The sequence below is a fragment of the Volvox carteri genome (assembly GCF_000143455.1).
Source record: "Volvox carteri f. nagariensis unplaced genomic scaffold VOLCAscaffold_103, whole genome shotgun sequence".
NCBI classification, from domain to species: Eukaryota; Viridiplantae; Chlorophyta; class Chlorophyceae; order Chlamydomonadales; family Volvocaceae; genus Volvox; species Volvox carteri.
This window is the reverse complement of record NW_003307646.1, coordinates 33,724-52,978: the sequence shown is the minus strand read 5'-3', so window position 1 is coordinate 52,978 and position 19,255 is coordinate 33,724. Positions and strand designations below refer to the sequence as shown.

The window sequence follows — 19,255 nt, the reverse complement described above, 5'->3', positions numbered from 1 at the left end:
CCGCGATGGCTGCTTGTGTGGCTGGAGTGGGGCTGAAGGTCAAGCTCCATGGCCGGGCGGCGCAGGTATCAGGCGGCAGTTGAGGTGGCGGTTGGGGTGGTTGGGGTAGTGGTTGGGGTGGTGCCAAGTAGCTGAGTAGGGAGGAGGGGGGGTTGAGGGCAGTGGGCTGTTCCCGGAAGGGAGGGGGCGCCTGTTGGAAGAGAGAGAGAGGGTGTGTGGTGTGCGCGCGTATGTGTCGTCAAGCAGGAGACGACCTTCCCAAGCGTACATCGCCTCCTCAGCATCGCCACCGCCACCGCCACCACTTTCGTGTCGCTGTGTGTTTCGTAATCTCAAGGCTTTATGTCCCCTGATGTCCCTGCCCATCCCCTTCTACACATAAACAACACGCAAACGCATCCACACATGCGCAAACACACCCGTGAACCCTTCCCCCTTTTTTCCTCCCCCCTCTCACCCCAGGCTGCTGTCGCCGTGGCTGAGTCCCTCAAGCGGCTGCTCCCCGGCAAGCGACCCGCGGAGGTGCTGGGAGCGGACAAGGTGAACGCCATTGCGAAGGCCCTGGTCACGGTGCAGGTGCGTGAGTGCCCCTGCTGGGCCCCAGGGATGTGCGTGGTGGGGGCGGAGATGGGGGGGAAAGGGGGGCGGAAACAACGAAAACAGTGTTCGGGTTATGTTGTGGGGGTTGCAGGTAGGGCGGTACGGGAAAGCAGCTCCTGGAGGGGTATTGCTCCGCCGCAGAAGCAAGTGACCCGCAACACCTCGGCCCCCAAGAAGCGCATTTCCCCCTCCATGGGACGGCAGCTGGCGGGTGCTTTGGGCGGCGGCAATCGTAGCCTGGGCTTTTGCTTCTTGCATCATCTTAATACCCTCTCCCTTCTCCTCACCCTCGCTCTCCCCCCCCTCTCCCTGGCAGCAGCTTCACTCGTTCGTGGTTCGTCTTCCCCCCCTCTCCTCTCCCCTCCCCGCCCCACGCGCTCCCTTCAGGGTCTGGGTGTAATATCAGCCAAGGTGGACAAGCCGCTGCACCGGCTGGCGGATGTGATGGCGCTGGGGCCCCTCCTGGAGAAGACCAAGCCGGATCCGGCACTGACGGCCCGCATACAGAAGGCGCGGCCAGAGGGCTCCGCCAAGACCTTGACAGGGAAGGACAGCAAGGAAGGTAAGAAAGGCAAGGATGGATCGGCCGCGGACACGGGCGGCAAGACGGCGGGCAAGGAGAAGACCAAGGACCTGAAGGGCGTTCAGGACCTGACGGCGAGCGGGAAGAGCGGCAAAAGGGCCGAGGAGGTGAAGGCACGGAAGCAGCAGGAAGAGAGTAGTGGTGACGATGACGAGGAGGAGGACGATGCGGAAATGGAGGACGGTGGCGGCGGCGGCCCCAGCGGAAGCGAGGAGACCGGCAGTGGCAGTAGCAGTGGGGAGGAGGCCTCGGGGTCGGAGTCGGAGTCATCCGGGCAAGAAGACGAGGAGGAGGAGGAGGAGGGGCTAGGAGTTTCGGGACGGGGGGATGGCAATGGCCTGGAGGAGGAGAGGGAGGAGGGGCGGGGGCCCGGTGCAGTTCGGGACGGAGGGCGACATAGTGCGCGGGGGACGGGTGGCAGAGGGAGGGGCGGCCGAGGTGGCCGAGGTGGCCGTGGTGGTAGGGGCGGTAGGGGCGAGCAGCAGGGGATTAAGGGCAAGGCTGGTAGAGGTGGCGATGCGGTGTCGCAAGGCGGCGGCAGTGCGGCTAAGAAGGCCCGTCGGTAGGTAGGTAGGTACGTAGTAGTGGATTTGGTAGTTTGGGTGCCGATTCCGGGGCCCTGCGGCGCATATGCAGCTGGCGGGCGAGCTGTGGCGGCCATGACGGGGTCGGGTCAGGGTGGTCCCGGGCTGACACCCGATTGGACGAATCGAACGTTCTGATGACGGCTTGGTCGTAAAGGGCTGTAAAATAGCGGTGCCGCGCTTTAATGCATGAGACACGCACAGTGCATGTATGTATGTATGTATGTCCTACTTATCGGCTCATCCCGCCAATGCTTTCCCCCTTCTCCCGCACCAGCGGGACTCCACATCGCAGCTACAGCAGCTAACCATCCGACCTAAAGGGAGAGCATGTTCAGGCAATTAAACCGACCTAACGGTAATGCTGAGAATGCCCGGATGGCGGCTGGAACGGTTAGCTGCAGCCGCAGCAGCCGCTGTCACATCTCTCCCCCCCAGGGACAGCTCTTATTAGTACCAGAACTGAAACTGCAAACGAAAGGCCGAGCCATCGACCTGTGTACGGGCGCGGACTGGGAGCCGTACGGCCAAATGATGCAGGTACATGGTCGCAAGGAAGTGAATAAGAAGTGAGCTGACGAATGTTGCTTGATCATCATCCCCAGCGATAGCAAGCATGGAAACAAGGAAATAACGGGGAACAGCCGTAAGGAGCAGCCCCCGAGGCAAGAGGAAAGACATATCCTTAGTCCCGTGAACTCCACAAGTATCCAAGTTGGGCGAGCTAAGCCGTGGTGTTGTCCCCGGAGTTGGCGGATAGTTAGGGTATGCAGCGGTCAGATAACTCCCACGAAGACGGGCATTCTTCCCCTTTACCAGGTGCAACGTTAATACTTATTACAACCAGTCAATGTGGTGTCGAAAGACACCGGATGCGATACACCAGCGAAGATATAGCCATGCGATGTACGACCTATACTAGTGTACGACGTCATGAAGAGGAAAGTCTTGAGAGTAGCCTACCTACCTGAACACCTTTGGTGAAGCTATGAAAATCATTCAGAGCTATGTAACTGCTCGTGTACGTTACACCAGGTCCACCCGCTTGCAAGCGTCCTGCAGCAGGCACACCTAGGATGATGGAAGTTGGAAGTCGTGCTTGAGCTCTCACAGTCCAACCAGCCACCAGCCGCGCACTTGTTCGCAGATCTTTCTGCGTGTTTCTGTGTGCGAGTTGCATAGCAGAGCCTGTGGACTTGCAAGGTGTCATGAGGAGGGAGGCTGGGGCAGACAGCATTTGGTATTTTGGCTCCCCAATAAGCGTGTCTGACGATGTGGAGGCCTTGCTGCATGCACGGCGACCAGCCAGCTAATGATGAAGGAAGAGACAAGTGGAGCGAAAGGCAAAAGATGCGGGGATGGCAGGACGGAGTTAGCACAGCGAAAGACCCATAGCGGTGGGTGGCATCGTGTGTTGTGCATGTTGACATGTTTTATGGTGTGTATGGCGCGCTGTCAACCAGCGGCGTACGTCATGTAAACTTACTCGCCTATAGAGCGGGACTTCATTGGAACGACGTGTTACAATGAACTGTTTCCGGCTGCTTATTGTGTGTCAAGTAGTTAATGCCGTAGTTTGCCGTTGAGCATGTTATCTTGTGTGTTATGGCTAGTTGATCGCACGAGATGATCCTCGCTTATCTCTGCCTGCGCTTTCATTTTATAGGTACGATGTCTTCAGTGGCCTAAGTGAGCGTGGCGTCTGGAGTGCACTGTCGCCCAGCGCCAGTGCGAAGTTTGAACTCACCACAGCCCCGGAGGTACTCGCCTCTTTTGGTGCTTAGCCCAGTGCTAGGCTGCGCTAACCAGCAACTTATCGGGATGACCGAACAGTTGTAGCCGGCGTGTGGACCCGACCAGATCACCGGTACTGCTGCCCGCACCAATACAACGGGGCATGAGGGGCCAGCAGGCGAAGGCCCGAAGAGGTACCCAGGTAAGCCCCATGCCACGGCCTGGACTGCTGCTCCAAGCCTAACAACCGGAGACGGCCCTCCCCCAGCTCGGCACTTCTGAAGAGAAGCCCTAGTCACGGCTATGCATGCATGTATTGTCAGAGGGTTTGGAACACCATAACCCATGCTCCTAGCGGACATCGCTACTCGGGTTTAGTGCTCACCACCACCACCACCACCACCATCACCACCACCACCACCACCACCAAGAGCAATTACAACAAAACTTGGTCGCCGCTTTCTTCTCAAGCCTTACTTGAAGCGATGGTTAGCTGCTCAGCAATTGACGGCTGTCCACTCGTGCGGGAACGCCTTGCATTGCCCGTGTGTGGGCAGTTGCAGACTGGGGTACCGTTCAATTGCGGCCAAAGCCCACATAGAGGCGTGCCGTACACAACCATCAAGGATATATACCATTAATTATAACGAATTGACGTGCTTCGGCACAAATGTTAAAATTGGAAAAATACAGAGAAGATTAGCATGGCCCCTGCGCAAGGATGACACGCACAAATCGAGAAATGGTTCCAAATTTTTTCTTGAAGTCGCCGGTTCGAGGTCTACAAAATCGAAATCATAAGTATCCCTCGCGGTGGATGCTATTTGGAAAAATGAACTTAATCCTCAGACTACAGCCATATAGGCACATAAGCAAATAAATGGGAGTGTGCATGAGGTATGCAATGTAATGGCACGGTGCTGCATTGGACTTGCTAGGGTGTCATCACACTACACGCGGGGCTGCTAGGCGGGTGTGGATGGATATTGGTATGCATGTACCTACGGAAATAGGTATGGAAGTAGATTATTAAGGTGCGATCGCTCTGGCTAAGAGCTTCTGGCTAAGAGCTTCCTAGATCTTCGAGGGAACCGCACTCAAACACGATACAAGTAGGTCAAACTTTGGTGAAGTCGAGCCAACATAAGTTGGCAACACCTTGACAAAGATATTCTGGCCGTCGCTCCAAACTCAAGACCTACTTGCTGCAACCGGTACCGGTAACAACGGTTACGACTGCATTCGGGATCCACTAGACCGTTCCCGTTATTACTTGTAGGTTTATGATATTGCCGGTAACGGTTGTATAGTTTTATCCGGGATCCATGGCTCCATGAAGGTTTGTTAGCGTTATTAAGCGGCAGAATTGTTATACCATTTAGAGCACTCCGAGGGTCTGGAAGGAAACGCATGGCAAACAACTGCCACTAAATGGGACCCGGCTGGGCCTTAACCTGGTTAAATTCTTGATCACGCACCTGCACCTTGTTCGTGCGCTTGCACCTTGTTTGTGCACATTTGAACCGCACTAGACCACATACGAGGTGGCAAGTGGGTGAGGGTTGTCAACCGTCCGAAGCGCCGTTATAAATGACCCAAAGTGCGAGACGAGAACGCAGCAATGCAGATCGCAACTTTAGTAAAACGTTTCATCCCTGCAAAAAGATGTGGACATTTGCCAGGAAAAGTAGACTGTAAGGTGACCACCCTTTACCTTTTTGGGGTGGACTGTCTTTACGCGAAATGACACAGCGGCAAGTCGTGATGACTGATTACTTTTTCCCTGATCATAAGGTCTGACGGGACTTTGGGTTCCAGTTACATCCGTACAGGTGCACTTGGCGCTCCTTTCATGGACATTTCCATTCCATCTTTCCAATTTCTATAGACAAAATCCTTCAAAATGAACATCTCGAGGCGCTGGTTAGTTCTTGCAGCAGTAGCCCTCGTGGTCCTCGGGGCCACGACGGGTGTACACGCTGCGAAGAAATCAAAGAAGCCGAAGATTGCTGCAGACACAACTATCACTCATAAGGTATGTATGCAACCGCTATCAAGCGAAGCATTGGAAACAATGTTGACATGATCTAAACGTTGTTTTTGAGTACGCTCACCCGCTTGGCTACGCTCACCCGCAACCCGTTTATAACACTGCTTCATTTAGGTGTTCTTCGACATCGAGATTGATGGCAAGGCTGCAGGTATGCTGGGTGGGAGACATGGTGTCCCGATACTGGCGCTAGGCCCGCGTGGCTCCGCACCGACCTCAATTTCCTTTTTTGCCAAATCGTCCTGAGATGCTTGTTTCTCACGAATGTTGTTAAGATGCATTTCCGGGCCCGCGGCTTCGTAGGCCGCATTGTGATAGGCCTGTACGGCAACACGGTTCCCAAGACCGTGGAGAATTTCCGTGCGCTGTGCACGGGCGAGAAGGGCATGGGGCAATCGGGCAAGCTCCTCAGCTACAAGGGCAGCAGCTTCCACCGCATCATTCCACAGGTATGACATGCAGATGCAGTGCATGAAGAAAGGAAAGCACCGTGGTTACCAATGCTCCCGCAATGCGGATAACTACAAACATGCGTGCTCTGGCGCGAGCTTAATCCATGTTTTACCTGGGCTGGAGGTTTGTCAAAGGCTTTCCTGGGGACGAGATGCCTTGTCAGTTTGCTCTACCGCGGTACACACTACGAACCCCTCTTTGCAGCCACCTTACTCATGTTAGAGTCCCCGGTCTAGAGGTACTCATGAGAATGAAAAAGGCCCAAATGTATTCTGGGAGTATGCGAATCGTGTATGATGTAGTTTTCCAGTTCCATCTCCTGAAAGATGTTACGCCTGGTGTCTTCACCTTCCCCTGGAGCATCGCCACTCACCATACCCCTCATTTCTCCTGCAAAGCTCCAACATTTCCCCAACACGAGTTGACTTTCCGGCGCCATCCGCCACCTCTGCTTCCTTCTGCTAAACCTTGCGGCCAACCCCCACCCCCTCGGTGTTGCTGCTTGTATCTTGCAGTTCATGATCCAGGGTGGGGATTTCACCAGGGGCGACGGCACCGGCGGCGAGTCCATTTATGGCTCGCGCTTTCCGGTGGGTCTGGGCCCTCAGGCGGGTCAAGCATAATCAGCTAAAAAAGATAGATTTGTGGAGCAAGGCAATGAAGCGGCAGGACAATATTCGGCCTGTGTTGGCACGCGTGTACCATCGGCGTGTGAACGAGAAGTGCTGAAGGGGTGAACCTCTGCCGCCCAACCGTCTGCCGCCGCGCCCTGCTTTATTGGTATGCAGGATGAGAACTTTGCCCTGAAGCACACCGGCCCTGGCCTCCTGTCTATGGCCAATGCTGGCCCTGACACGAACGGCAGCCAGTAAGTGGACCTCGTCAGCGTCCCTTCGAACCGTGCGCACATCGCATGTTCCGCACACGTGTCCCGAACAAACCGCGGGACGTGGAACTCTTACCAGGTTAAATGCAGCACATGCCGCATCACATGTCCCAGAAAGCGTGTGCACGCTGTGTGGAGGCTGTCGGTATCCCTAGATTGTGCATAAGCCAATGCAGTGCATGGATGGCGGCCACCGCTAATGAGCTGCTCACGTCCTCACCTCCCGCAGGTTCTTCATTACCACCGTCACCACCTCCTGGCTGGACGGCCGTCACGTGGTGTTTGGCAAGGGTGAGTTGAGTGAGGAAGGGGTAGATAACCTTGATGCACGTGGCACGTATCTGGGGCCTGCGGCTGGAATATTGGATTATTTAACGGTGCTAATCCAGTCGGTTCGGACACGAGGGGAAGCTGGCCTTACCTCTGTGGTCGGTAATGGGTAGATTTTAGATTTTAGTCACTACGACTAAAATCCGAAGTCCCAGTGGTTCCAGGCCTTGAAGGGGAGTAGATGGGTGTGCGAGTTTTTCGGCGTATTCAGTTGCACTCAACGCGTTCTGAAGCGGAGGGATCCTGCCCTGCTGCTGTCCTCCCCGTTGTTGCAGTTGTGGAAGGCATGGATGTGGTGTTCAAGGTGGAGGCCATTGGCAGCCGCTCGGGCACGCCAAGCAAGAAGGTTGTGATTGCGGACTCGGGCGAGCTGCCGCTGTAGATGTGATCGGCGACTGCAGAAGTGCCTGTCTATGGAATGTGGGTCGCATGGACGTGCGTGTCCGTGACCCTTGCCAGCTTGCGCATGATTAGGACTAGTTTTACGCGTGGTTGAGTAGTGAGGGGACGTTCAACGCAATGGTCAACGAGCGGTACATGCTTGGCGTCCAGCTATGCATATAATCGTGTTGAAACTACCCGGACGGGTGCAAGTGCGGCCCTTGTGATTGCGCACTTAAAAGGCCGTGGGCCTCCGCCTAAATGCTTTTAAAAGTGATCTAATGTTTTCCCCATCCTTTAAGCTACGCTTCCTTTCCTTGTGAATGGATGCCGAGTCGACGACTGGCGTACAGAGCACCTTTCCGGGTCATCTTTTGAGGGTTCGTAGGTGAAGCAACATTGAGTATCTTGGGGAAGGACCATCAGGTGCATTCAGGCCGTGGGCAGCAAGCGCTCCTAAACGTGACCCCTGAAGCTTTGAGTCATGCCAACCTAGAGAGAGTAGATAAGGCAACGGTGCGTCCCCAAGTTGACACACAAAATCTTAGGATGGAATTTCAGGGTCCATGCGCCACTTCGGGCCTCCTTTTAATAGTGATCATAGATAGCGATATAGGCAACGATAGAACGATCTGAAGTGACAGCCACCAAAAATTCCAGATCGCGTGCCGCCCAGCACTCGTTGGTTATACTCGTTGCTCTCCGTTAGTACGACGGTTTAAGTGATGTGCATTGAGCAGCCGCACTCCTTGGTCGGCATATGATACACGTGTACACCTGTCCTGGAGTTTGGAGATGGCAAACCAAATCAAGTCAACTTGCATAGAAGCGAAGGTGAAGCCCAGGTATTCCCACTCCTGATTAGAATCTCACCCGCTCTTCCACCGTTTCCGTGTTGTGATCAACCGTATCCTCGCCTATGGCAGGGCCGAAAAAGGGAACAAAATGCACCCAGGACAGCGACCACAGCGTAATCCATGAGCCTTTACTGATCCAGCAAAGATAGGCACTGCGAAGGACGTTCCGTCAATTCAGGGAGAGTACTGGTATGGAACTGGTCCCAGTTGCCCCAGGCCGTTTGGGGCACACCAGTGCTGGTGGGCTGAGAGCAAGCAGGCCAGCATCGGCGCCTGGTTGTCTGGAGGCACGCGAAGGGAGAGTTGGTCGAGTACCAAGCAAAATGCCTGGAGCTGTGATGCTACCAAAGTTTCAATTTGATATTTGGCAAATCGGATGCAGTCAATGCGTGTGGGGAGCCACACGTGGAAGGGCGGACACTCTTATTTTGGTTGGGAGGAGAAGAGAGTGGGGGCTGTATGACATGCAGTCCGAAACATCCCAGCTGTCTGTTTGCGGCGGGACGAATGCTGACCTAGATGATTGATTTGCTGACCTGGGAGCCTGTGGTTGCGTTTTTGGACATAGCAAAAGCCTATGATACATTAGACAGGGATTTCTTATTCCAGGCGATGGACGCAATGGGCACTGGTGGCCTACGGGCTTGGGCCCAACTACACCTTACGGTGGATGTTTACATCACCGCTTACATCAAGACACCGATCCGCTTCAGATTGCGGTTCAGTTTGCACATGATAATGAAGTTGCATTAGGTGGCCAGCATGCTGTGAAGGACTTCTTATATTGTATGGGGAGTACTCTAAGGCGTCGGGACCAAAACCTCAACCTGGATAAGGTGGAGTTACTGCCGATTGGCGAGGTGCGAGTACCGAAGGATGATGCATACCGGTTACGTCATACGGCCGACCTAAAGGTGGCACAGCTTGGTAGGAAGGCCGTCCCGTGTGGATATGGCTGCCGGCATCTGTAGGCACGAGTATGTCATTCATAGGGGAGCCATCTTGGCAAAAGATCCCTGTTGGCATCAGTGCTAGTCCGGTAGTCGTAGCTGAGCTTGCTGAGGTGTTGTGTGCGTACCGATACGGACCGCTTGTTGTTCCTTTCCAGACCTCTGTCTATTACAGCGACAGGCGATGTGCCCTTTGGCTCGGCTTCTTTGCCTTACGATATAGAAACCTGGGAGCCCGCTGTAATGCAGCAACAAGAAGCCTAGCTCGAACTCATGCTCGAAGCGGGCCCTGTGGCTGACCGAAGAGGGTCTTTGTTGGGGGATTGCTCACGGTTCAGGTATGTTGATTGTCATGCTCGTAGTTGCTGCAGCACCATGAAGGTTACACTCCCCTGGAGGCCAGCTAAAGCTGTGGCTGGCAGCCAACGGCCCGGCACGCAACCCGTGTCAGGCTTGCATAACCCAAAGTGCTCAGAAGGGCTCAGGCCGTGGCTGGAGCATTGCGGGCGCCGAGCAGACGTGGTCGGGACGAGCCGCGGAGAGGAGCGTCGACGTCAGCTCTCGCCGTCGGACAACGTAACGCAAGGGGTAACTGCGAACTCAGCGCTGATATGTGGATCACCCAAGGCCAGCATACATTGTGACTGTGAAAATGGCATGGAGTAAAACCTTACATAACAGATTGCCGAGCAGTTTGATTGCGGGGTCCACAAGTACTGTTTATGGTTGGAGCAAATGAGGTATTCGTGTAAAATAATTACAGCTGGTTTCAGTTCTAGTTTGGCTTAGAGGCCAGGCACTTTCAATTTGGCCAGGGCCCTTTGACGGAAGCGCGCGCACGGCAAATGGACGGCGATTTCACAGCAGGCCATACGGCACCTTCATCGGCACTCAGCAAACGTCCTAATCCTTAAAACTATTTTAGGTTTTACGCCTTGGTGCTTGCTGAAATACAACGCGAACCGGGTAGGGCCGCAAATTATACCGATCGGCGACCAAAAAGAGGCCAGCGCATCTTTGCGCAATCAATACATCATTGGCCTAGCTATATATTGATACACTTAACATGGCGGATACGTGGGAGGAGGATGCGGCGCTCCAGCCCCCGCCCGCCCCGGCATCTGCCCCGCCCGCGCCGAGTCTGAACCCCAACAGCATGATTTTTGTGCCAGGAATGGGTATGGTAATAGCTCCACGACCGGCTGCACCTCCTCCTCCTCCGGCTCCTGTGCAGCCGCCTCTTCCGGCCGAGGAGCCTGTTCCGCAGCCGTCCGAACCAGCCGAGGCAGCACCACAGCCAGCACAAATAGAACAGCAGCCAGATGGAGGTAAATTAAGTTGTAGCAAGTTGGCACCTTCGACTTTTGTCACGAGGTCGCCCCATGCCCAGGGTCGGCACCCGCACCTACGCCAGCACCAGCGGCACCAGCGGAGGCAGCACCAGCACCTGCGCCTGAGGAACCCGTGGCCCCCCTGGATGAAAGTGCTGTGATGAAAGCGTATCAGGAATCGCTTGTCGAGGAGCCCAGGTATTGTCGCCTCTCTCGCAGTGCCTACGGCCATATTGTGCATCTTTGGTACCCCCCTGCCTAGTGGCCATCGTGGACATCTGGGGACCCGTTCCTTGTGCAGGGATCACCTGAACATCGTGTTCATTGGGCACATCGATGCGGGGAAATCCACGTTGGCCGGTCAAATTCTCTTTCTCACGGTGCGTGGCCAGCTGGTTAGCCTACTACGCGGGCAGGCAGGCAGGTTGTGGCACTCCCGCTTTGCTTTCGGTTTTGGCGTGGCGGGAGGTGGGAGCGGGTTGGGAGGGTTTCGAGCTTCTCAACGCGAATCTACAGCAAACCGTAAACCCAAGCTGGAGACTTATGAGCACTGGACTCCTTACCCCCCAGAATTATAGTTTGCGGCTGACCTCCATTCTAAAAAGGATGCTAGTGGTTTTCGTGGTCGCCCTTGGAAAGCCTAGACTTGTCCTAGACCCGGACAGCTCAGCTACCATTCGTCCAGGCTTAGGAACCGCTTATTTGACGACTTTTGACGGCACCTTCAAGCGCACGCATACGTGTGCGTATGCACCCTGTATGCGGACAAGGGCTTCGGCTCGCGCTGGTCGTTCACCAGGTCGACGGGATGGCCGTCACAGGACTGACGCGCCCTGGCATCCGTTGGCTTTGGAGGACTAGGAATTTATCCAAGGCCAACAGGGCACACCTGATTCCGACCTGGGTCAGACCATTTCGTTTCGAGTATGCCGCGGGGGATTTGGAGGAGGAAATGGGGCTTTGTGCTGGGGCCATGGTGCCGCCCACAATCCTCCAACTTGGAGAGCCAGGATTGTGTGGAGAGCTAGGGTAACTCCATGTCAAGGGCAGTGCCGGATTATTGTTGCCGCGGTACTCTCGCCTGTCGGACTCTCATTACTTGTTTTGATGTTGTCTAGGTTGCGTCTGCGTGGTTCACTTTACCACAGGAATCTGGGACTCAGTAGCAGAGCGTCGGGAGCGATGAGAAGTTAGGGCGGAACGAAAGAGGCACATGGGGCGCATGATTGACGTGCAGATGGACGCGTGCCAACGGTATTTCGGTCAATTGGTCTTCATGGCGAGGTGTGTACTCTGCCTTTTGCTGTTGGCTTCGCAGGGCGGTGTGGACAAGCGCACCATCGAGAAGTACGAGCGGTGAGTGCCGTATTGTGCCGTATAGTAGCGAGAATGCCGCACACGGGGGTTGGAGGAGGAATGACGGTATGGTGTGCACAGACAGGCGTGCGGGAGGGAAGGTAATCCTCAGGCGCACGGTCTTGGCTCCCGGCTTCCGGTAGGGGGGAATGATAGGATGTAAGTCTCAAGGAAGCTGCCGCAACAGAAAACACGGCTCCGCGCATAATTCGAGCATGTCGTGAGCATGTCCCTTGGGTGGGTGAGGATATGGAGTGTTTCCCTAAGTTGGGCCGGTCATGAAGCTGAGACACGTGCTGGAGTCGCCCGCGGCAAAAGGGGGCTCTTGCGGGTGAAGCAAAACCCCTGTGAAACGCAGGTCGCGGACAGCGCTCACAATACCTTGCCCAAAACTGAGGCACATGCTCTGCGCCTCCCGTGTTATCAGCGTTCTCCCTCTCCTTCGTCCGTCCTGATGCTGATACTGATGCGCTGCCACTGCTATTGCTGCAACAGCGAGGCCAAGGAGAAGAACCGCGAGGGCTGGTACATGGCCTATATCATGGACACGAACGAGGAGGAGCGTGTCAAGGGTATCACCGTAGAGGTGCGTGTATGTGTGTGTTTGGCTTAGGGGAAGCTCTGCATGTTTTTCACGTCTGGCAGGAGGCGGTGTGGGCTAGGAGCGGAGCGTGGTGGCACCGGAGGACGTCGGGGGGGTTGTCCAGGCTTGTACGTGGGGGTTTACCGACCATGTGGCGTTCTTGGAACCGGGTGTGGGTGTGGGACTGGTGCGTCTCAGCGAGCCAGCTTTGTAGGAGGGAACGTCCAAAGGAAAAGCACCGGGGGCCGTAGTGAGCAGGGTTGCGGCGGATGAGGGGGTTGCGAAAGATTGCGTGCGAGGGGTGGATTGGGGCCCAGGGGAGGGTATGCGGAGTATGGGGCGAAGGGGCGCAATGTCACTGGGGGTAGTTGCGGTCGCGGGAATGTGCTGTTCCACCGCTGCTGGGGCGGCCCTGGCTGCTGACCCGCGGGGCTGTGTTTCAGGGGGGAAGCTCAGGGCAGGGTGGCACTGCCATTCTCTTGTGTCCGGAGGGGAATGGGTTGCGAGCGACATGTGTGTGTGTGTGTGTGTGAGCGGGGAAAGGGGGGGACTATCTAGTTCGGCTTTTGCACGGTCTGGCCGTTCATTCAGACCAGAGGACCTGGTGTGGCCTGGCCTGCTTCGGAAAGAAGAGCCGGTTCCAGGGTTCCCTAGGGTTGTTGATATCCGTCGCCTAACCCGGGGGGGGATTAGGTCCCCTCGGACCGTGGGATGTCCCCGCGCCGCCGGCTGAGGCGGGGTGGAGTGGTGAGGAGGGATGCAGTTTTCTGTTTGCTAGTACCCAAACGGTGGGAGCCGGGCCGCGTTGCCGTATCTTGTTTTCATTTTTCAATCGGCAATCGGGCTCTCCCTTACGAGCAGTACCGATTTGAAATAGAGAACGAAGGAGTTCCCCGCAGCTGCAACTGCTGGACCCGTCTCACGCTCCTGTCCGTGGATCCTGGGTGCTTTATGAAATCCCGCTCACTTGTACCGTCGAGCCTTTTAACCATTACGCCCCGATCCCTTGTACTGTTCCTGGTGATTGCGGTCTGGCTCTGTCTAATTCTCCTTCCCAACAGCTCTCCCCGCGCGGTTTGGGGCCCCCTCCCTCCCCCTCCCATTCAGGTCGGCCGTGCCCACTTTGAGACAGAGAAGAAGCGGTATACCATCCTTGACGCACCGGGCCACAAAAACTACGTGCCCAACATGATCCAGGGAGCCTGCCAGGCGGATGTGGCCATTCTGGTCATTTCGGCGCGGAAGGTGGGCCGACGTGGGTTGGGGGAAAAGAGGCGGGATCAGGGATGGAGGAAAAGGGAAAGGGAGGTGGGGGAGCGGACGGAGTGGGGACCACGATGAAACACAGCACGATGGGGACTGTGGGCTTGTGGCGGTTTCCGCAGGAGCCGGGGCTGTGGGGCCTCGTTCCTTACAGGTCCCGTTCCCTCGGGGACGGGAGTGAGCTGTTAAACTCGTCGCTTAAGCAATGCCATATACTACCGTGCGCACCCCCGATCTCCCCACCCTCCCGCACAATTTCCCCCTCCAGGGCGAGTTCGAAACTGGTTTCGAACGCGGTGGTCAGACCCGTGAGCACGCCCAGCTGGCCAAGACCCTGGGCGTGACCCGCCTCATCGTGGTGGTCAACAAGCTGGACTGTCCCTCAGTTGCAGTGGAGGGTGAGAGGGAAGAGGGGGGGGGGACGGCTAAGTACACGAGGGGGCGTGTGGGTATGGGTGGGTGGCTGGGTGGGTGAGAGGAAAGGGGGAAGGGTGCTGCAGCTGCTTCTTTTGAATGCATGCTTCCCCCGCATGATATCTGGTTGGCGCCTTCAAAACAGGGGGTTTATAATACATTGAATCGGAAGGCATGGCCCACGTTATACCCCCCCCGCCTCTTTTTCTTCAATCATATGAATCCCTTCCTAATTGCTTTCGAGGCTCTGTGCTCGTTCCTCTGGCCCCTTCGCGCTCCCGCGTCCGCGCGTCCGTCGCGTAAAACCCTAAAACCTAAAACCCAGGGAAGTGGGACGTGGCTCGGTTCGACCAGATCGTGAACGGTTTGACACCCTTCCTCCGGCAATGCGGCTACAACCTGAAGAAGGAGGTGACCTTTTTGCCCCTGGCTGCACTGTACGGCCACAACATCCGAGAGCCCGTGTCAAAGGACCTGTGCGGCTGGTACGAGGGAGACACGCTGTTCCAGGTAAGCGGAGGAGGGTTATGATGTTAGGACAGGAGGGTGGCGACCAGCGGAGGTTGGGGGGGAGGGGAGGCGGGTGGACGTGGGGTTGGGCATGCAACCGAAGTGGAATTGCATTATTGCGTATCAGGGGGGGAGGTGGTGATGGGGACCCCTTCACCAAGGAGACACGAAGGAAGGTCTGGGCTCAGGAAGGCACGAGGGAAGAGGACTTTCTACACAGACAACGGAGCCGCTGTGCAGGGTTTGTGCAATAGAGGCTGCTGCGGGGGGGACGGAGGGGAGGAGGCCTAGAGTGGGACTCTGCGGCGACGCCGGGCTCCACATTTACCCGCCTAGATGGCAGTCCGTTGCATGCACACCTCCGACTTAAAAATAGTTCTCTAGTCTGTCCGTGTACTCACCCAGCCCACCATCCTGCAGGGCAATGAATGCAAACCTACAGCCGGATTACCTCATTAAATGCTCACCACCTCCGCCTGGTTACCAACGGCATGCGTGTGCTTCTGCGTGTGTGTGCGTCTGTGTGTGTGTGTGTGTGTTTTATGGCAAATGCAGCAGTTGGCACCCCTGCGAGGCCATCCAGGGCTCCCTGAGCGATCCCTTCCCCCTCCCCCTTCCCCCTACCCGGGGCACTCCGTAACGTCCGTTCTCCGTGTTAATCGTCCCAGCTCACCCCATGTCCCTGCTCCTCCCGCCGCCCGCCGCGCCGAGTCCAGGTTCTCGACAACATCGAGCCGCTCGAGCGCAACCCCCTGGCTCCCTTCCGCATGCCCATTGTGGACCGCTGGAAGGACATGGGCACCATTGTGATGGGCAAGAGCGAGTCGGGTTTCGTGCGGGTGGGGGATGTGTTGCAGGTCATGCCCAACAAGTGAGTGGGGCCTGTGGGAGGGGGCTTAGGGTGAAGAGGAGGGAGGGAAAGAGGCTGGGGGGCCGGTGAGGTCTTCGGGCCTCGTGTGTGCGTTGCATTGCGTGCGCTTGGAAGGTTGTTGACTGCTTGTATGCACGTGGGTATGAGTGTGTGGGTCAGTGCGTGTGTGGGGTTTGGGGTAGATGTTTTCGTGCTGGTAATCCATGGCGGCGCCAATGGACATTCATTTTATTTCATGCCTGGCTGCCCTGGGTTTGCCCACTGATTGTTTTCATGCTTCGACGGGGCGCTTTCGTTGCTTGTTCGTGCCTACACGTGTGCAATCATACCTGAAGCTGTGCTCATGTTTACAAAGAAAGTGCTGTTCCTTGTGCACGCATCTCCACCTCTCCTCCGCTCCCATGTCCTCCACGCGCCCGCTCCCCTCCCTCAGGTTGCGTGTCAAGGTGGATGCGGTGTTCCGGGACGAGAAGGAGACTCAGTCGGCTCGTAGCGGGGAGAACCTGCGGTTGCGGCTCAGCGGGGCGGATGAGGCGGACATCTCCCCGGGCTTTGTGCTGTCTTCCATCAAGAACCCCGTGCCTATGGTCACACAGTTCGAGGCGCAGCTGGTGAGGAACGCGGCACGATACCCCGCATTGCACATTCTGTGGTGCTATCTCAAGCTCTGATGGAATGGTATGGTATATTCCACACGGGCGCTTTCGCCGGTCTTGTGGAAAGTCCCTCAAATGTGGCGCAGTCAGCTACCGTGTTGCCGGCTTGGGCACCTGGAGTGCTCCAATGTCAACGTGGCCGCCACGTCAGCAAACGGGTTTTGCATTAATAGCAGGGTTCTGCCCCTTTCTTCCAGCTTAAAGGAAGCTGGCACCTTTCTCGCTATGTTGAACACCCGTTCCTGGTTGCATGGCCCGTCTCCCTCTCCACATCCAATGTGAGGTCCAAGTGAGACATTTTTGGTAAGCAGAACTGGCGAGGCTAAAACCCACAACTCACCCTCCGGCTGCGGTCCAGGTGATTGTTGAGTTGTTGGAGCACAACCCCATCTTCACGGTGGGCTACAAGTCAGTCCTGCATATCCACACGGCCTGCGAGGAGTGCGAGGTGGGTGCATGGGTGGGGGCCCGGTCCGGTCGGGATAGGGCTGGTGTGCAGGGTCGGTACGAAAAGCGGGGCTGAAGACCGTCATAGGAACGGAAATAGAAGATGAGGCATCATCTACTGTCGTAGGAGCAGTTCAATGGTTAGTTGTGAGCTGATGACTTCAATCCTGCTACGTCAGTGGCTGCATCCCTTGTCCTAGGACAGAAAATGATATTCTGTCAGAGGGTTGTGCCTCCCGCTCCGCCATGGTATCTATGGAATGCTCCGCTATTCCTTTCCGTTTCTTCCAATGGCCTTCAAGACCTTCTCCCTTGCTCCTGAACCTGCTTTCCCCGGACGGCATGCCCGCCAGGTGTCCAAGCTGATTGCGGAGATCGACCCAAAGACCAAGGAGCAGAAGAAGGTCAAGTACATCAAGAGCGGCGGGATCTGTATCTGTCGCATCACGGTAGACAAACCCATCTGCATCGAGTCCTTCGCTGATGTGCCCTCACTGGGCCGCTTCACACTGCGTGACGAGGGACGCACCATTGCCATTGGCAAGGTCGTCAAGCTGCCCAAGGTGCACTAGAGCCTAACGTCCGCCAGCTAGGCGGCCGAGCAGTAGGCGTGCTGGGCGGTGTTAAAAGGCCGGTGGCTTCGGGCAGTACAACATGCTGAGCTCAAGTTGATTAAGCACACTTGGGGGGTTGGGGCAGCCAGGGCGGAATATATGGAGAGGCAGGAGCAGTAAAACGGAGCAGTAACTAGAGGAAGAAGCCCAGGAAGGAGGCTAGAAGGCTACTGCGTGGAATTGTCATGCCAAGAAGGGGGTGGTGGGGTGGGTGTGTAGAAGTGGTGTTTACGCGATAACTAGTGAGGCGGGACTGGGTGGGGCGGCAGATTCTCATGATCATCTCACAGGATCAGTTGGTGCGGTGAGAGCTGGGTCGCCTTGCTTGCTGCAGAGGAGACGTAAACACGTTTGCAGTAGGCGGCGGCTCACGACAGCAGGACGACCAATGTCGGAGGCATGCCGCAGCTCCTGTTGTAGGCACATGGCGTACCCTAAAGTCTGCCACCAGTCTGCACACCAAACTCATCCCTTGACATCCCGGCTAGGGGATATGAGTGGGTTCGGGCAGGCTAGTCGGGTTCATCCTGACTTCACACCTCTATGGTGCATCACTACTTGCGGTGTGTTACAGGTTCCTCCCCCGCTCCATGATTCCTCGGGAAGGTAAGATAGCAGGCGGCGGGAGGCAGAGGTACAGTTGGTGACGACTGTCGCTGCGGGTCCTGTCAGCTAGTGTCTTTGTTGCCCGGGAAGCATACGGTTGGCAGCAAGGTGCTGTTTGTCGGTACTCCCATCGGGTTATAGGAAGAACGACTTATGTTACCTATAATTAACGAACTGGCAGGCGTTCTGGGAGGTCTTGACGGCGTTGGTTCTATGTAAGGGCCTGAGGCGGATACCCAAGATGGTTTAATGGGCGTTGGGTAGCGGCTCTGAGCCAGCACGTGCTTGAGGACACATTTGTGTCGAGATGCAGCTGCGTGCAATAGTGGTGTGCCTGCCTGCTTCCAAAAGTGGCGATGATATCCGTCAGTCTTTGATGGGGTAGGGCGGTTGATCGCAGCTGCTCTCGCAAAGATGGTCCTGAGCAACAGGATCAGAGTAGACACTCACAGCAGTGGGTGTGGCTTCTACTGAGTGGGGTTCGGATGGGATGTGTTAGTCCTCCTTTCCCTGTTTGACATAGTGTTGTGTGTATATAGCTGTATGTACATATAGGTGTGAGTTAGATGGGAGTACCAAAATGTGCCCGCCAGCCGGCTCCGACTGCCTAAAGCACAAAAGGATTCCTCAGAACCCACTGTGAAGTCGTGCCATTGTCTATCCACCGGCTCTCACTCCCAAGCAAGCCAAAGCACATACAACAAGGTCTAATGCAACAAACTGGGCACCGACCCAAACGTATTGAATAAACTGCCTACATCTCACAAACTCTCCGAAGAAGGTAATCTCCATTCGGGGCATTCAACGAAGAGACCTCTCCTGGGAGGCTCTGTCAGCGCAGCAGATGATAGATCGACCAGCCCTTCAAGGGCTGTATAATAAGCAAGTTGCTTATTACGCACGCAACTGCCGAACCCAAAACGAGCGGGTGTTTGAGGCTTGGGGTATATATCATAAACGGCGCCAACGCCTATCGATATGTGGTTGTGGAGGTTATCCAATAGGTTCAGTGGGAGGTGTATCCCCTCGCTATCATCATTTCTGGGCCTGTCCGGTGGCACAGGCAATAGCAGATCAACTTACTCTTTCAATAGGATTGCCAGTCTCAAGGGAGCAACTTTGGCTTATCCAAGCCCCACAATCAGTGCAACAATGTGTTTGGGATGTTGTGGCTCTTGCTGCGGTGTCAGCCATGG

General features: G+C 56.0%; 3 protein-coding genes across 3 annotated transcripts in view; all 3 read left to right on the top strand.

Moving 5' to 3' along the window:
- VOLCADRAFT_100034 (uncharacterized protein) overlaps positions 1-2,075 on the top strand; it is a gene marked incomplete at both ends in the record, with an annotated part of 11,313 nt that extends 9,238 nt beyond the window's left edge. The window contains 3 exons of the mRNA XM_002958694.1: positions 463-576; positions 988-1,745; positions 2,045-2,075. Of these exons, the coding sequence (XP_002958740.1) occupies positions 463-576; positions 988-1,745; positions 2,045-2,075 (903 nt within the window). The remainder of the gene's footprint in view (positions 1-462; positions 577-987; positions 1,746-2,044) is intronic.
- A 3,323-nt stretch (positions 2,076-5,398) lies between these two features.
- Positions 5,399-7,917, top strand: VOLCADRAFT_84601 (uncharacterized protein). Its single transcript, XM_002958693.1, has 7 exons — positions 5,399-5,536; positions 5,666-5,702; positions 5,855-6,000; positions 6,520-6,594; positions 6,793-6,872; positions 7,120-7,181; positions 7,496-7,917. Exons 1-7 carry the CDS (start codon positions 5,405-5,407, stop codon positions 7,600-7,602), a joined length of 639 nt encoding a protein of 212 aa, XP_002958739.1. The 5' UTR covers positions 5,399-5,404; the 3' UTR covers positions 7,603-7,917.
- Positions 7,918-10,863: 2,946 nt separating this feature from the next.
- Positions 10,864-18,572, top strand: efg3 (elongation factor-like protein). The gene is made up of 11 exons (XM_002958692.1): positions 10,864-10,937; positions 11,041-11,119; positions 12,058-12,095; positions 12,591-12,681; positions 13,786-13,923; positions 14,210-14,339; positions 14,681-14,865; positions 15,582-15,736; positions 16,170-16,347; positions 16,751-16,840; positions 17,193-18,572. Exons 1-11 carry the CDS (start codon positions 10,900-10,902, stop codon positions 17,409-17,411), a joined length of 1,341 nt encoding a protein of 446 aa, XP_002958738.1. The 5' UTR covers positions 10,864-10,899; the 3' UTR covers positions 17,412-18,572.
- Positions 18,573-19,255: the final 683 nt, after the last annotated feature.

Excerpts from the sequence above, each read along its gene's own strand:
- VOLCADRAFT_84601 (XM_002958693.1), top strand. The coding sequence starts at position 5,405 with ATGAACATCTCGAGGCGCTGGTTAGTTCTTGCAGCAGTAGCCCTCGTG. Across the intron at positions 5,537-5,665 it reads ACACAACTATCACTCATAAG|GTGTTCTTCGACATCGAGAT; the intron begins GTATGTATGCAA and ends TGCTTCATTTAG. Across the intron at positions 6,001-6,519 it reads TCCACCGCATCATTCCACAG|TTCATGATCCAGGGTGGGGA; the intron begins GTATGACATGCA and ends TGTATCTTGCAG.
- efg3 (XM_002958692.1), top strand. The coding sequence starts at position 10,900 with ATGAAAGCGTATCAGGAATCGCTTGTCGAGGAGCCCAG. Across the intron at positions 14,866-15,581 it reads AGGGAGACACGCTGTTCCAG|GTTCTCGACAACATCGAGCC; the intron begins GTAAGCGGAGGA and ends CGCCGAGTCCAG. Across the intron at positions 16,841-17,192 it reads CGGCCTGCGAGGAGTGCGAG|GTGTCCAAGCTGATTGCGGA; the intron begins GTGGGTGCATGG and ends CATGCCCGCCAG.